This window comes from Falco naumanni, chromosome 4 (genome assembly GCF_017639655.2).
Source record: "Falco naumanni isolate bFalNau1 chromosome 4, bFalNau1.pat, whole genome shotgun sequence".
NCBI classification, from domain to species: Eukaryota; Metazoa; Chordata; class Aves; order Falconiformes; family Falconidae; genus Falco; species Falco naumanni.
Window position 1 is genome coordinate 64,134,653 of NC_054057.1, and position 13,186 is coordinate 64,147,838.

General features: G+C 67.3%; 3 protein-coding genes across 10 annotated transcripts; all 3 read left to right on the top strand.

The window, feature by feature from the left end:
• Positions 1-1,164: 1,164 nt before the first annotated feature.
• Positions 1,165-2,833, top strand: LRG1 (leucine rich alpha-2-glycoprotein 1). 3 transcript variants are annotated; one of them, XM_040589786.1, is made up of 2 exons: positions 1,165-1,276; positions 1,437-2,833. In XM_040589786.1, exon 2 carries the CDS (start codon positions 1,446-1,448, stop codon positions 2,457-2,459), a length of 1,014 nt encoding a protein of 337 aa, XP_040445720.1. In that variant the 5' UTR covers positions 1,165-1,276; positions 1,437-1,445; the 3' UTR covers positions 2,460-2,833. The 3 variants fall into 3 exon arrangements, with proteins under 3 accessions (XP_040445720.1, XP_040445719.1, XP_040445721.1); XM_040589785.1 differs by having other exon boundaries at positions 1,197-1,276; positions 1,354-2,833; XM_040589787.1 differs by having other exon boundaries at positions 1,203-1,276; positions 1,442-2,833.
• A 778-nt stretch (positions 2,834-3,611) lies between these two features.
• LOC121086268 (perilipin-3-like) lies at positions 3,612-7,668 on the top strand. Of its 3 annotated transcripts, XM_040589781.1 has the most exons (9): positions 3,620-3,713; positions 4,360-4,365; positions 4,593-4,651; positions 4,726-4,921; positions 5,176-5,258; positions 5,347-5,578; positions 6,178-6,365; positions 6,450-6,563; positions 6,955-7,668. In XM_040589781.1, the coding sequence occupies exons 3-9, from the start codon at positions 4,604-4,606 to the stop codon at positions 7,375-7,377; spliced, it is 1,284 nt and encodes a 427-aa protein (XP_040445715.1). In that variant the 5' UTR covers positions 3,620-3,713; positions 4,360-4,365; positions 4,593-4,603; the 3' UTR covers positions 7,378-7,668. The 3 variants fall into 3 exon arrangements, with proteins under 3 accessions (XP_040445718.1, XP_040445715.1, XP_040445716.1); XM_040589784.1 differs by lacking the exon at positions 4,360-4,365 and having other exon boundaries at positions 3,612-3,713; XM_040589782.1 differs by lacking the exon at positions 3,620-3,713 and having other exon boundaries at positions 4,364-4,447.
• Positions 7,669-8,025: 357 nt separating this feature from the next.
• Positions 8,026-11,310, top strand: LOC121086267 (perilipin-3-like). 4 transcript variants are annotated; one of them, XM_040589778.1, is made up of 8 exons: positions 8,026-8,045; positions 8,797-8,895; positions 9,122-9,317; positions 9,572-9,654; positions 9,743-10,040; positions 10,184-10,374; positions 10,457-10,579; positions 10,655-11,310. In XM_040589778.1, the coding sequence occupies exons 2-8, from the start codon at positions 8,845-8,847 to the stop codon at positions 10,997-10,999; spliced, it is 1,287 nt and encodes a 428-aa protein (XP_040445712.1). In that variant the 5' UTR covers positions 8,026-8,045; positions 8,797-8,844; the 3' UTR covers positions 11,000-11,310. The 4 variants fall into 4 exon arrangements, with proteins under 4 accessions (XP_040445712.1, XP_040445714.1, XP_040445711.1 ...); XM_040589780.1 differs by having other exon boundaries at positions 8,027-8,045; positions 8,838-8,895; XM_040589777.1 differs by lacking the exon at positions 8,026-8,045 and adding an exon at positions 8,627-8,678.
• Positions 11,311-13,186: the final 1,876 nt, after the last annotated feature.

Here is a 13,186-nt window from a genome sequence, read left to right on the forward strand (position 1 = left end):
GGTAAACGTTTGGGGTGCATGGGGTGGGGGGGCCCGGGCCCCCAAATGTGTGTGTTATCTGGCGACGGGTCACACTCACACCCCTGCCCCCGGATGGGGGTGAACCCCTGCCCAGTGCCAGCTTGGGGGGGGAGGGGGGCTCATCCATCCCCCCCTACAGGCACCCCCCACCCTCCTGGAAAGCACAGGAGGGGTGTGGGGGCACCACTGGGGCTGGGGGGGCTCCCCACCGAACCCACTCTCTGCTGGCAAAGGGTGCCCTTTCGGTGCCACCCCTGCCTGGCCCTGGGGTGGCAGGTCCCCAGGGGGGTGGCAGGTCCCCCAGGGGGGTGGCAGGCTGTAAATAGGGTGGGGGGCGGCAGGTGCCCCCCCCCTCCCCGCGGCCATGCATGCGGCCGCCCGCGGTCTGTACCCCGCGGCCCCAATAAACGCCCGTTTACCAGAGGCGACTCCCCCACCACCGCCTCGGCGCCTTCTTACCCCCCCCACCCTGGGACCCCCAGCCTTGGGGGCAGCACAGACCGGGGCTGGGCACTGGGGTGCTGCTGGTGGGCGGGGGCCACAGGGCTAGGGGGCCTGGGGATTGCCGGTGTGCAAAGCCCCCCTGCATGCACGCATCCCCCCATGCCATGCACCCCCTGCCATGGGCACACGTGCATCCTGCTGCACACACACGTGCACCCACCCGTGCTCACACGCTGCTGGGCACCCACCGGGCACCCACCCCCTGTGCTTACACCTCCCTCTGCACCCACCCACCCGTGTGCTCACCCCCCCCCCCCCCCCAAGCTCCCTCCCCTAGCACCCACCCCCCAGCACCCACACCCACTCGCAGCCCCTCTCCCATGCACTGAGTTCCTCGGTGCTCAGCCCACAGCCCCCGCTGGCCACGGCTCACCACGACACGGGGCCACTTGTGGGGCTTTGCCGTGAGGCTGCGGGTGTGACACGGGGTCCCACCGCTCCCCGTGACGCGCCGTGCCTCAGTTTCCCCCAAGTGGGTGTGCAGCACCATGTGCTGCCCATGGTGTGGTGTGTGCTGGGGTCCCATAACGTCCCTGAGAGGGGTGAGGGTGGAAGTGGGGTGTCAGTGCTGTCCCCCCCAGGAGCCATGTGTGCCATGGGAACACGGGGACGCCCCGGATGCTGGCACCCTGTGAGCTGTGATTTCCCAACTGGCACGTGATGCCAAGCCGCCAACCGCCCTGGGTGTGACAGCCACCGGGGAGACGGACGGGACGGTCCCCAAGGAGGCCTCACCGGCTCGTTGGGAAAGGTGAGGGGAGGGCTGGGGGGCTCCACTGGGGTCAGGGCTGGGGGGACATGGGGGTCTGAGCACCTTCCTGCCTGCAGCCATGGCCTGCCCGCCCGGGGCGGAGGGCTGGTGGCAACAAGGCTTGCACAGCCCTCGGCTGATGATGGCCGCCTGCCCGCAGCCCAGCACCATGATGCCACCGGGTCAGATCCTGCCACCGCTGCTGCTGCTGCTGCTGCTGCTGCCGCTCAGCCCTGCTGCGCCATGCTCCCCCCAACCCAACGCCACCCGGTTCGTCTGCACGGAGCCCACCCTGAGCACCTTCCCCAGCGGGCTGCCCCTCACCACCCTGGCCATCTCGGTGGAGTTCACAGCGCTGGCCACCCTCCCCCCCACCGCGCTGGCTGGGCTGCCCTGGCTGCAAGAGCTTCACCTCTCCTCCAACCGCCTCGCCGCCCTCCCCGAAGCCCTCCTGCAGCCCGTGCCCACCCTGCGCATCCTCGACCTGACCAACAACCTCCTGGCCGACCTCCCCGCCAACATCTTCACCAGCACTGGCCACCTCCAGCACTTGGTGCTGCGGGGGAACCGGCTGCAGGCGCTGCAGCCCAGCTGGTTCCAGCACCTTCCCCACCTGCGCTGGCTCGACCTGGCTGCCAATGCCTTGGCAGAGGTGCCGCCAGCGGTTTTCCAGCAGCTGCGTTCCCTGCGCAGCCTGGATCTGTCCAAGAACCGCCTGGCATCACTGGCACCGGGCACGCTGGCTGGGCTGCAGGCGCTGGAGCAGCTTGACCTGGAGGGCAACCGGCTGGGCACACTGCCGCCCGCCGCCTTCGCGCCCACTCCCGCCCTGCGCCTCCTCTTCCTCCAGGACAACGAGCTGCAGGAGCTGCCCACTGGTATCTTCCACCCCCTGCATCATCTCCACGTCCTTGATCTGGCACGTAACCGGCTGCGGGCACTGGCGCTGCCGCCCCGGCCCCCCGGCCCCGCGTTGGACCTCGACATCTCAGGCAACCCCTGGGCTTGTGAGTGCCAGCTGCTGGCACTGCTGCGGCAGGCGGCCCCTCGGCTCACTGCCACCCGCGACACCCTCTGCGCCAGCCCCCCGCATCGCTGGGGACAGGAGGTGGCTGTCCTCAGCCAGACTGGGGACACCGGCTGTGTGCCCAAGGGGGACGAGCAGCACCTGCCAGACCCCTAGGCAGAGGGCTTGGTGCCACCCCACATGCCCAGGAGTGTCCCCTCCCTCCCTGCCACTCTGTCCCCAGCTGAGATGAGCTCTCCTGGGGAAACTGAGGCAGGGAGAGTCGAGTTGCAGCTGGCCCTGGCCCAGTGACCTGTCCCCATCCCACCATCCCCATCCCAGTGTCTCGTCCCCATCCTGCCATTCCATCCCAATGGCCTGTCTCCATCCCACCACCGCACCAGTGTCCCCATGCTGTGATGCCCACCTCAGTGGCCCCCAGCCCCATCCCACCTGGCTCAAGCTGTCCCGCATCCTCATCCCCATCCTGCTGGCACATGTCCCTGTCCCCACCCCACAAGAGCACATTAAACACTGTCACTTGGAGCCATCACACTTTCTCCTATGTTTTGTCCTATGAAGTCCACCAGGTGCAGTGACAGGCACCATGTCCCCCAGCTGTGCCCATCCCATACCTTCTGTTCCCCTGCCCATGCCCCTTCCCATCCAAGCCAGCCTGCTCTGCCACAGGGCCACCCCCTGCAACTGCCCACCACCCTCAGACATTGCTCACTGCTGGGTGACAGTGCTGGATGACACTGCTGTCCCCTGGCCTGAGCACCCACAGGGGCTGGGGGAGGCCTGGGACCCTGTGGGGCTCTGCTTGGCACAGGGACATTTGGCTTAGGACCACTTGGTATGGGGACACCTGGCTTGGGGACATTTGGTATGGAGATGCTTGTCATGGGGACACTTGACATTGGGACACCTAGCTTGGGGACACTTGGCATGGAGACGTGTCAAGGGGACACTTGGTATGGAGCTGTTTGGCATGGTGACACCGGGGAGGGGACACCGGGCGGAGGGAACACCTGCCATTGTGTCCCTTGGTGTGGGGACACGTGGCAGGGGAACTCTTGGGCTGGGGACACTTGGCATGGGCCGGTGGCCCGGAGCCCCTGGCGCCCACCCGGGACGGGGTGTCCCCGCCGTGTCCCCGGGCCCGCAGGACGTTGCGGAGACAGGGAGAGGGGGTGTGTGTGGTGCAGGATCGGGCCCCCGCGGCCCCACGTGGCGGCACAGCCCAAAGCCCGCCCCGCTCCGCCCCGCCCCTCACTCCTAATTGGTGGCGGCGCGGCCCGCCCCTTCTCTGATTGGCTTCCGCCGCCAACTATGAATCCGGTGCTGGGCGGGGGCCAGAGATCGCGACCTGGGACCGCAATCACGACCGGGGGTCGCGACAGACCCTCACACACACACGCACACACACCCGTAAGTACTGTCCCCGGGACTTCGCCGTAGTTGGAGGGTGGAAAACCAGCCGGGGGGGGCTCTAGGGGGTCGTGGGGTGGGGGGTGGGGGTCCCAGCTGCGGCCCCCCCCAAGCTCCCCCCCTCAGCTCCGTCCCCCCGGGACCTGCCCCCAGGGACCCAAGGGGACACCCCCAGACACCCAACGGGACCTGCCCCCCAGGACCTGCCTGCAGCCCCCCCCCCCCCCCCAAACCCCGCCCAGGACGTGCCCCCCAGGGTGCCCAGGGCCAAGCCGGGGGGGGCAGCAGGGCAGGGACACTGCCCTTCCCCCGTGGGACGGGGGGCACAGCCGCGTGGCGGTGGGACACCCCAAAGGGCTGAGACGCTGCCGGGGGGAGGCTGCTCTGGCCGGGGGAGGGGGGGGGGGCTGCCCTGGCCGGGGGGGGCGGGGGGCCGGGAGGGCTGCCCTGGCCGAGGGGCCGGTGACCGGTGGCACGTCCCCAGCGCGGGCTTGCGAAAGGCGAACCCAGCCGGGCTTCCGCTGAATCACCCCCCCCCCCCCCCCCCCTACGGGGATGGGGGACCCGAGGGGGGGGTAGGGGGACCCAACCCCACCGCATCCCGGCAGGGCAGGGGGCCAGCCCACCCCTCCCAAACCCTTTCCAGACCCCCGTGAGGCCCCCTCCAGCGGCTCGGAGGCCCCCAGCTGCCTCCCACCCATGCCATGAGTTGCTGGGTCTCAGCCCTGAGAAGGGTAGGGGCTGTGGAGGGGGGGGCTGTGGGGCGCAGCGCCACCGTGTGCTATGGCGAGGGGCAGCTGTGGGACTCGGCCACCCTAGGGGGGCCACACCGGGGTCCCCCACACCCAGCACCCCATAGTCTTCCTCTTCCCGCTGCAGCTGCCACCGCCATGTCAGCCGAAAACACCGTGCTGGCAGAGGATGGGCAGGAGCTGAAGGTAGGGGTGCAAGGAGGGCTGGGAGGGGACTGTGGGCACTGGGGGGTCCCCGGCTCACTGCCATCCCCCGGCAGAGCGTGGTGAGCCGGGTGGCCAGCCTGGCCCTGGTGAGCTGTGCCTGTGGTGCCGTCTCCACTGCCTATGCCTCCACCAAGGAGAGCCACCCCTACGTCAGGTCCGTCTGCGACGCCGCCGAGAAGGGGGTGAAGACGCTGACGGCAGCGGCGGTCAGTGGGGCACAGCCCATCCTCACCAGGCTGGAGCCGCAGAGTGAGTGGGGGTGGGGGGGCAGCACCCCACGGGCTCGGGGTACCCCCCAAACCAGCCCTTGCAGAGCTCTGGCAAGGCAGCAGGGTGGGGAAGAGCTGTACTCTCATCCCTGGTTTCCACCACCACTGAATACAGCAGCAAAGGGCTGGAGGAGAATCTGGGGGAGGTGGGCAGCACCCCATGGGTTTGGGGTATCCCAAAACCCAGCCGGAGCAGAGCAGGGCATCAAACACCGTCTATTTTCACGTCTGTAGTTTCCACCGCCAATGAATACGCCTGCAAGGGGCTGGATAAGCTGGAGGAGAAGCTGCCCATCCTGCAGCAGCCCCCGGAGAGGGTAAGGTCTCCCCTGGGGGACCCGGTGCGGGGGGGCCAGCGCTGGGTGAGGCTGTGGGACAAGCCGTCCCTTCGTTGTCCTCTCCCAGGTGGTGGCAGAGACCAGGGAGCTGGTGTCGTCCACCGTGAGCGGCGCGGTGGGCATGGCCCGCGGCGCGGTGCAGGGTGGCGTGGAGAGGACGTGCTCGGCACTGAGCACCGGCGTCAGCACTGTGGTGGGCTCCCGCATGGGCCGGCTGCTGGCCACCGGTGTGGACACGGTGCTGGGGAAATCAGAGGAGCTGGTGGAGCGATACCTGCCGGGGACAGACGAGGAGCGGGGTGAGTGCTGACCACACCAGAAACCCATCTCCCAAATCTGGGGGTGCCAAGCTTCCCCCCGGGACTCCCACCCCGTTGCTCAGCACCACCCTGGCATCGCTTGCACTGGTGCTCCTGCTTACCCTCCCGTGGGGAGCCAGGGCAGCTCTGCCATGCCAGGGCAGCACCGTGCCCCCTGCGGTGCCCGTGGCCACTGTGACACTGTGCAGGGGACAGTCCCCACCTGGCGGGAACCCAAAGCCAGGGAATGCGGTGCGGCAGTGGGTGAACTCTCACCTGGAAACCAGAAAGCAAATATAGCCCTCGGCACCACCCACCCCGGGTATTTATAGCTCGGCATGGGGTAGCGGTGGGCAGAGTTGGCCCCATGTCACGGCAGATGTGACTGGAGAGGCCACCTGGCTTTTTGGTGACACTTCCACATGACCCGGTGGCCAAGCATCCCGTGGGTGGGCACCCCATGTCCCTGTGAGGGGATGTAGAGCTTTGGGGGTTCATCCCAACACTGGTGGTGGGATGCCTCAGTTCCTGGCATGGGATGCTCTGGTGCCCGGTGCGGGATGGTCCAGCCACGTGTTTCTCACCCCATGTCCCCACAGTGGTGGTGGCAGGTGTGGAGGTGGCACCGCCAGAGCGGCAGAGGCGGTGGCAGAGCTACTTTGTCCGCGTGGGCTCGCTCTCAGCCAAGCTGCGGCACCGAGCCCTGCAGCGCTCGCTGGGTGAGCTGCAGCGGGCACGGCACAGCGCCCAGCAGGTCCTGGCCCAGCTCCACCACATCATCGAGCTGGTAAGGATGTGGTGGGGATCGTACCGGCCCCGTGCCAGCCCGGCACTCTCCAGTGTGCTCCCACCTCGCTGTCCCTTCCCCTAGATCGAGCAGGGGCGTCAGGGCATGGATGGGTCCCTGGTTAGCGCCCGGCAGCATCTCCACCGCATGTGGCTGGAGTGGAGCCAGCAGTACGCCATGCCCATGGAGGAGAGCAAGGTACGGGGTGGGGGTACTCATGGAGGACACTGAGGTGTGGAGTGGGGGGCTGTGCCCATGGAGGAGACCAGGGTATGGGGCAGAGGTGCCCATGGAGGACACCAAGGTGTGGGGTGGGGGTACCCATGGAAGATACTGCAGTATAGGGTGGGGGCCTTGCCTGTAGAGGACACCAAGGTGCAGGCTGGGGGACTGTGCTGGTGGAGGAGACCAAGGTATGAGGTGAGAGGCTGTGCTCATCGAGGACACCAAGGTATGGGATGGGAGCCTGTCCCCATGGAGGACCAAAGTACGAGGTGGGAGGCTGTTCCCATGGAAGACACCAAGGTGGGGGGTCTGAGCTGGGCAGGGGGAGCCTCCCACCCCAGGGCCACCGCTGGCTGCCTTGCAGGTGGAGATGCGGACGCTGGCCATGCTGCGCGGGCTCCTGCACCAGCTCCATGCCGCCTGCACCCGCCTGGCCGCCAGTGCCCGGGGTTTACCCAGCAGCGTGCAGGAGACAGCGGGACACGTCCGGCACAGCATGGAGGGCGTGCAGGCTTCACTCTCCCACGCCCGCTCCTTCCACGACCTGTCGGGTTTGGTGCTGGCGCAGAGCCGGGAGACGGTGCTGCGGGCACAGCTGAGCATCGATGAGCTGCTGGAGTACGTGGGGCAGCATGCGCCCCTGCCCTGGCTGGTGGGACCCTTCGCTCCTGTGCTGGTGGAGTACCCGGAGGATGTCCCGGTGGAGATGGCCAAGTGGGAAGGATGTGTCACCGTTGGGGGGACGCACCAGGTACCCGCTGCCACGCAGCTCTGCAGCCAGCGCTGAGCCACTGGCAACACCAAACGGGGAGTGCCCGCCCGCTGCAGCGAACCCCATCCCCGCTGGGGACGAGGTGACGATGGACTCGGTGACCCAACGTGGGACCTCTGATGCCACAGCCAGGGATGCGTTCAGGGAGGGAGGGGACGGTGGCACGAAGAGGATGTGGTGCCCAGCCCTGCCCGGCAGGGGTCCGGGGGTTCCTGCAGTGTCCCTAAGCCCAGGGACCCTTGGGATTTCTTGTCTTAGATGCTTCAAAGCACTTTAAAAAAATAAACAACTTTTTAGGCCCTAAAATGACTCAGCAGAGCCACCACGTTGCGCCGGGCTCGCTGGGGGGCTCAGCAGCGTGGCAGAGCTGGGGGCACGGGGTGACCCCGTGGGGAAGGTGTCACCAGTGGGGTGCCGGGGTGGGGGGAGCAGGGCGGGTGCTGGTGGGGTGCTGGGATGGAGGGTGCCGGTGGGGTGCCGGGGCAGCTGGACTGTGAACCGCGGCTGTGTGGCACTGGACTTCGTCCCGGTTATCGCAGGCACAGGGCTGGGCCGGGGGAGCCCCGATGTTGCAGGCGCAGCGTGGTCACAGCACCAGCAAGGTGGCACCGGGTCCCCAGAACCGCTCGTCCTCCTGCCACTAGCACCCACTGGGACCAGTCTGACTGCCTCCACTGGGCCAGGTGGGGGGAGCAGCAGGAGCCGGGTGCTGAGGGCCCTCGGGGGGGATGCGGGGTTGAGGGGGTCAGTGCCTGAGCTCTGTCGGGGGGTGTGTGTGTGTGCAGCCTGGCTTGGGGGATCCGGGCCCGGGTGGGATCCAGTCCTGGAGGGGTCAGGGCAGCCCGGTTGCAGGGGATCTGGTGCTGAGGGGGTGTCGGTGCAACCCGTTCCCGGGAGATCCAGTGCCAAGGAGGATCCGGTCCTGGGCGTATCACTGCAGTCCGGTCCCGAGTGGATCGGTGCAGCCCGGTCTGCGGGGGATCCGGTCCCGGAGGGGTCAGTGCTGCCCGGTCTGGCGGTCCCGGTCCTGGGGGTCCTGGTCCCGGCGATCGGTGCAGCCCTGTCCGAGGGGTCCCGGTGCTGGGAGGTTCGGTGCAGCCTGGTCCCGGGGAGCATCCCGGTGCCGGTGGAGCCCGGTGCGGGGGGTCCCGGTGCCGGTGCCGCGCTGCTCCCCGCCGGTCGGTGCTCCCGGACCGCCCCGGGCCGGCCCCGGCAGGGCGGGCCCCGGTCACATGCGCTCGGGGCCGGGCTCCGGGGCTATAAAGGCGGGTGGGGCGGGAGCGGGGCGAGTCTGGAGCTCAGTCTGGTCGCCGTAGGTAAGCCCGGTCCCTGAGACCACCCCCCCCACACCCCCCCCCTCGTCCTGCGGGGCCCCAACCGGGTGGGGGCCCCCTGCCCTAGGAGGGGAGTAACTGGGGGTCCCCCCTACCGCAGGTACGGAGGGGGGCTCTAACCCCACTCCCCGCTCCCCCCAGCTCAGCCATGGCCGCCAGCGAGCCCGAGCCAGCGGAGCCCAAGGCAGAGGAGCAGCAGGTCAGTGGGAGCAAAGGTGGGGGGTGGGTCTGGGGCAGGGATGTCCAAGGGGTCCTTTCTTGGGGACGGGGCTTTGGGTTATCCTACCCTTGGGTGAGCTTGGAGAGTCCTCACAGTACGCCAAAGGCATCCTCAGGGGGGTGAGGCCACATGACCCCCATGCCCCCCTTGTATCTGGGGCTCCATCACCCCCCACGCACTTATCCTGACCCCTTTGTGCCTCCAGAGCATCGGGATGCGGGTGGCCAACCTGCCCCTGGTGAGCTCTGCCTACGGGATGGTCTCCACCGCCTATGCCTCCACCAAGGAGAGCCACCCCTACGTCAGGTCCGTCTGCGATGCCGCCGAGAAGGGGGTGAAGACGCTGACGGCAGCGGCGGTCAGTGGGGCACAGCCCATCCTCACCAGGCTGGAGCCGCAGAGTGAGTGGGGGTGGGGGGGCAGCACCCCACGGGCTCGGGGTACCCCCCAAACCAGCCCTTGCAGAGCTCTGGCAAGGCAGCAGGGTGGGGAAGAGCTGTACTCTCATCCCTGGTTTCCACCACCACTGAACACAGCAGCAAAGGGCTGGAGGAGAATCTGGGGGAGGTGGGCAGCACCCCATGGGTTTGGGGTATCCCAAAACCCAGCCGGAGCAGAGCAGGGCATCAAACACTGTCTGTTTTCACATCTGTAGTTTCCACCGCCAATGAATACGCCTGCAAGGGGCTGGATAAGCTGGAGGAGAAGCTGCCCATCCTGCAGCAGCCCCCGGAGAAGGTAGTGTGGTGGGGTGGACGAACACACTCAAGGTCTGTCCCCCCCCAGCACTGCTTAACAGAGAGTTGTGTGTGTCCCCCCCCCCCAGCTCATCTCAGACACCAAGCAGCTGGTGACCTCCACGATGACGGGGGCCAAGGATGTCCTGACTAGCACAATGGCTGGGGCCAAGGACGCGGTGACCAGCCGGGTGACGGGTGTGATGGACATGACCAAAGGGGCCGTGCAGGGCAGCGTGGAGCTGACCAAGTCAGCGGTGAGCAGTGGTGTCAGCACCGTCATGGGTTCCACTGTGGGCCAGATGGTGGTGAGCGGGATGGGCTCCATGCTGGAGAAGTCTGAGGAGCTGGTGGACCATTACCTGCCCATGACGGATGAGGAGCTGGGTAAGGAGCTGATCGCAACCCCCTGGAGATGTCATGGGCTGGGGGTCCCCTTGGAGAGGGGTGGGTAGAGCCTGGGCAGAACAATGCTGGCTCTACGTGGGGTTGTTGTTGGTGGGGCCACTTCAGCAGCTTCTCTTCCCCAGCCAAGCTGGCCACGGCCGTGGAGGGCTTTGAAACAGAGCAGCAGAAGCAGCAACAGAGCTATTTTGTGCGCCTGGGCTCCCTCTCGACCAAGCTGCAGCATCGAGCCCTCCAGCACTCACTGGGCAAGCTGCAGAGTGCCCGCCGCAGCAGCCAGGACGTGCTGGCCCAGCTCCAGCGCACCCTTGACCTGGTAGGACCCATTCCCATGTTCCGCCCGTGCCAGCCCAGGGCTGCAGCAGACCACCCACCCCAGGCTCTGCCTCCCCTCCCAGGTGGAGCACCTCAAGCAGGGCATGGACCAGAAGGTGCAGGGAGGGCAGGAGAAGCTGCAGCAAAAGTGGCTGGAGTGGAGCAAGAAGCAACCCGGAGGTGGCAAGGACCTGGTGCCACCAGAGGTAGGTGGATGGCAAGGGGGCCCTGGGGTCACCTGGTGTCCCCTCGCCCCTCACCACCCTCTTGTCCCCCCACAGCCAGTGGAGTTGGGCACGCTGGCCCTGCTGCAGAGCTTGACGCAGCAGCTCCAGAGCTCCTGCCAGCCCTTGATGTCCAGCCTCCAGGGCCTCCCCACCAGCATCCAGGACATGGCGGGGCAGGTCCGGCACAACGTGGAGGAGCTACGGACAGCCCTTGCTTCTGCCACCTCCCTCCAGGACGTGACAGGCAGCGTGCTGGCCCAAGCCCGTGCCCATGCCACCAAAGCTCGCCAGCTGCTGGATGAGCTGGTGGAGCATGTGGCCCACAACACCCCCCTGACCTGGCTCGTGGGACCATTCACCCCCTCGGGCCAGCAAGCGGTGGACCAGCAGATGAAGTAGCATCCTCTGGGGTGGGGTGATGTTGGTGTGTCCCCTCCCCAAGCCTCAATAGGAGCATCTACTAACCCCTGCCTGCCCACCTTGCCTGTAACCTTAGTGCCCGCCTGTATAGCGGACACCTGCTTGCTCTGTCCCTTGTCACCTGTGCCAGGACTGTGCCATAATGTGCCTTGGTTCCCCCAAGTGCCTGTTGGGGTCACCTCCAGCTCCTGGCTGGATCCCCATGTCCCCTTGTCCTTGGTGCCTCCAGGCCCCTGGTCTTGTAGGGTTGGGGGCAGCACGCCAAGCAATAAACTCTGGTTAGTTTTGCACTTGGACTGAGGCTTCTGTGGGGATGGGGGAGTGATGATGTCACGGCCTTGTGTGACCTCACAGGGGCTGGGGCTTCTAGTGGAGTCACTGGAGGGGACAAGCTGGTGCTGACCCCACAGGACACCAGCCTCTTTCCCTGAGCAGAGCCTGTGGCTGAGGGTGAGTGAAGGGGGAAAGTGGAGGAACAGTCCCTCCAAGACCTGGCCCCCCCCTGTGTCCTAGGTCCATGCCACAGCCCAGGAAGACCCCTGGCCTGTCCCCTGCATGGGTGGGAGGACAAGAGCAGGATGCCCTCAGCCCCAGGGGGCCAGTCAGGCCCATCCTGCGGGGTCTGGCAGTGGGGGGTGCAGGGTCAGGCCTGCTCATCCCACTAGGAACAGCAGGCAGCACCCCACGTCCCCCATCCCATGCAGTGGCACCCTGCTGTGTCCCTCCAGACCAGGGTGTCACTCCCACTCCACTCCAGTGACGATGGCCAGGGGGCACAATCCCCGGGTGCAGGGCAGCAGCGGGTCAGCCCCGAGCCCCACACTGCTTGCCATGGGCTGGCTGCCCACCCCTCCTGCCAGCAGCACCAGAGGAGACAGGTGCTGAGGGCCCTGTCTTGGGCAGCCCCCCAGCTGCGGCTGGCCCCAGAGGTGGCACTGGGACTCCATGGCACCTGCCCGCACCCCGGTGTCAGCGCTGTGCACCCTCTCCCAGGCTGAGCTGCCTGGGACCCTGTGGATGAGCCCAGGCTGCAGCTGCTACCCCATCCCCAGGGGCTGTGCCCCGGCTCGGGCTCCCGTGGGTCCCTGGAGGGGTCTGTGTCAGTGTCCCAGTCTCACAGCAGCCCCTGTGTGCCCCAGGCTGCCACAGGCTCTGCCCCAAGGGGTCCCGCCATGCAGCCAAGATTCCCCAAGGACGCTGGTACCAGCATCCCCTCAGTCACGGCCACCATGCTCCATGCCTTGCTGTGCCCCATGACGTGGCACTGGCTACGTCCCAGCAGTGCCTGAACCGTTACCTGCCCCTGGGCCAGAGGCAGGTGGGTAAGAGACCCTGGGATACTGCTGGGGGTCCCCATGTGTCCCCCTGCCCCGGGATGCTGTTGTGGTCTCTGTGTCACCCCTCACCCTGGGATGCTGCTGCAGTCCAGGCCCCCCCCAGCACCATGTTTCCAGCCCCTCTTCTTTCCCCACAGCAGACAGGGCTGTGGAGAGGCTGGATTTGGCCTTGGCTGGGGGTCTCTGGCGCAGCCACCTCCATCCCCTAAGCTCCCTCTCCGGCAATGTCAGAAGCCAAGCCATAGTCATGGTGAAGCAGAAGCAGCAGGACACCCCCTGCCACCTCTTCCAGGTTCAGCACATCCTCAGAGGGGTAAGAGTTGCCAGTTCATGGGGCTGGGAGCAGGGATCCCCCGATGCCTGGGACCCCCGTACCCGCCCATCCCTCTTGCAGACAGCAGCCGTGCAGCAAGGCTTGGAAGAGCCATTCCACCGCAGCCAGGAGATGTGCAGACACAGGAATCAGGTGCAGGCATCCCCCTGCCCGCGCTCTGCCTGTTCTGGCACCCAGGTGAGGCCGGCCGGGGGGCGCAGGACCCCCACGATGCTGGCGCAGCGGCTGCAGGACACCTTGGCACAGCTGTGGGCTCAGGTGGGGCAGCTGCAGGCCCCACTGCGGAGAGCCCAGCGCGGCATGGCTGAGCTCCGCGGTGCCTTCAGCTGGGCCGGGTCCCTGCGGAGGCTGCTGGGGACCGTGGTGGCCCAAGGACGGCAGGTGTTGGCCCAGGCCTGGGAGGCACTGGTGCAGTTCCTGCGCCAGCACCTGACAGTGCCATCACTGGAGGATGCTGCTGAGGATGCTGGCACAGCAGCACCCCAAACCTAGGGG